The sequence below is a fragment of the Propithecus coquereli genome, unplaced genomic scaffold, assembly GCF_000956105.1.
Source record: "Propithecus coquereli isolate 6110/MARCELLA unplaced genomic scaffold, Pcoq_1.0 Scaffold143, whole genome shotgun sequence".
Taxonomy (NCBI): domain Eukaryota; kingdom Metazoa; phylum Chordata; class Mammalia; order Primates; family Indriidae; genus Propithecus; species Propithecus coquereli.
The window spans coordinates 3,062,364-3,064,071 of NW_012138636.1; the positions used below are offsets into that span (position 1 = coordinate 3,062,364).

The 1,708-nt window shown below is 45.2% G+C and overlaps 1 protein-coding gene across 1 annotated transcript in view; it reads left to right on the forward strand.

Annotated features, from left to right (window-relative positions):
- The window catches only part of CWH43 (cell wall biogenesis 43 C-terminal homolog (S. cerevisiae)), a 68,897-nt gene that overhangs the window by 31,393 nt on the left and 35,796 nt on the right, over positions 1 to 1,708 (forward strand). The window contains 1 exon segment of the mRNA XM_012639899.1: positions 1,415 to 1,672. Coding sequence (XP_012495353.1) covers positions 1,415 to 1,672 — 258 coding nt within the window.

Consider the following 1,708-nt stretch of genomic DNA (forward strand, 5'->3'; position numbering starts at 1 on the left):
AAAATCTTTTTTGGCTATGGTCTAATCTAAACTTGCCAAAGGTCAACAGTAATCTTTCTATCATCACCATCATCAATATAAAAAGGTTTTAGAAAAAATTAATAATATGAGAAAATATTCTTGATGTCATGCCCCATAAAAATCAGCATATGATCCTCAGTACGTGGTCCTATTCCATTTATGGAAAAATATTTCTACATATACATAGGAAAAGACTCAGAAATACATAGAAGTATTGGCTGTGGGCATCTCAGTCTTAGGCAATCTCCAATTGCTTCTTTACAGTACTGTATTTTTAAAATTTCTACAGCAAATAGACATTACAGTAGTTTTATTTCAAAATGAAAAATTTCCACTGTAGGATCTAAATAGTTGAAGCTCTCATTCTGAAGTTAACTTCCTTCGGTAGCAGAGGACCCTGGAGTCAGGTTCCCAAGTTCATCCGAATGATGTTCTTTTGGAACTGGAGAGAAATAGATAGTCACGTGGCGTTGCCCTGCGATGCTGCAAGGGGAACTTACTGAGCCACGGGGCATTCAGAAGCCGCTTTCTGCTCCCCTCTCCTCCTTCTCTGGAGTTCTTGCCCCAGCAGTGAAGCGTCTACTGCAGATACCCTTGAAGGGTGGGGAGCAATTATGCACCATGGATTCAAATGTTTCAGAAATGCCATGTTATCTGTGGGAAGGTGTCGCCTTGATAGTTCCAAGATGGGGTGGACCCTGAAGTGCTGTTTCAAAGCTGGTTTCACAGGAATTGGGAGAAAGGTCGTGCGACCTCAGCGTGGGCTCAGCGGGGTGCCCACAGCTCCCAGTGCCAGCAGGCTGTCAGCTGACAGACAACTGGTCATGGAACTGCTAAGGCAGAGAGAGAGTCGGCCGGGGCTCTCTCAGTCACACCTTCTCTTGGGGCCGCGTGGTTGGGAAAGTCAATGCACAAATTTTAGGACAAGGCGTAGCATTTAGATGGGCAGAAATTCCTTTACGAAGTCCCTTAACAAAAATGTTCTATGAACAGAAGCCACACTGACTCTGTTTTCTTATGTCCTATATCTGGCTGGTTAAATTTCCTGGCCATATTTTTGGTATTACAGATTAATTCCAGTTTTTATTGCTATTTGGATCTTAACACCAATTCCCTGAAAACGCCTTCTTCCCTCCCTCGTCCTTCCTGAGAAATAATATCAGACTGAGATTTCCTAGATCAACATGCTACGTCCAGTCGTGCCAGTAACTGGCTGTGTGACCTTAAGCAAATCACATTAACCTTGCAAGACCTTAGCTCTCTCATCTGTCCGGAGGTTGGACCGGTATACCCCTAAGGTGCATTCTGGCTCTGAACGGCTACGAATCGGTCATCCTATAAGCTGTACTGCTTTCCTGCTTGATTCTTCTTTTTTTCTCTCTCTCACAAACAGGAGCGGCTTCCGCTGCGGGTCTCCTCTACCTGCGCACGTGGGCAGCGGCTGCGTCTGGCTGTGTGCTCGCTGTCTTCACCGCGTCCGTGTGGCCTCAAGTGCTCGGGCAACTTATCAGCTGTGGGACAAGCCCTGGGAAGACCATGACCACCGCCATGATATTTTACCTTCTGGAAATGTTTTTCTGTGCATGGTGCACAGCTTTTAAATTTGTCCCAGGAGGTGTCTACGCTCGAGAAAGATCTGATGTGCTTTTGGGTGAGTACATTTGTTCATTTCTTCATTTGAAAGGTC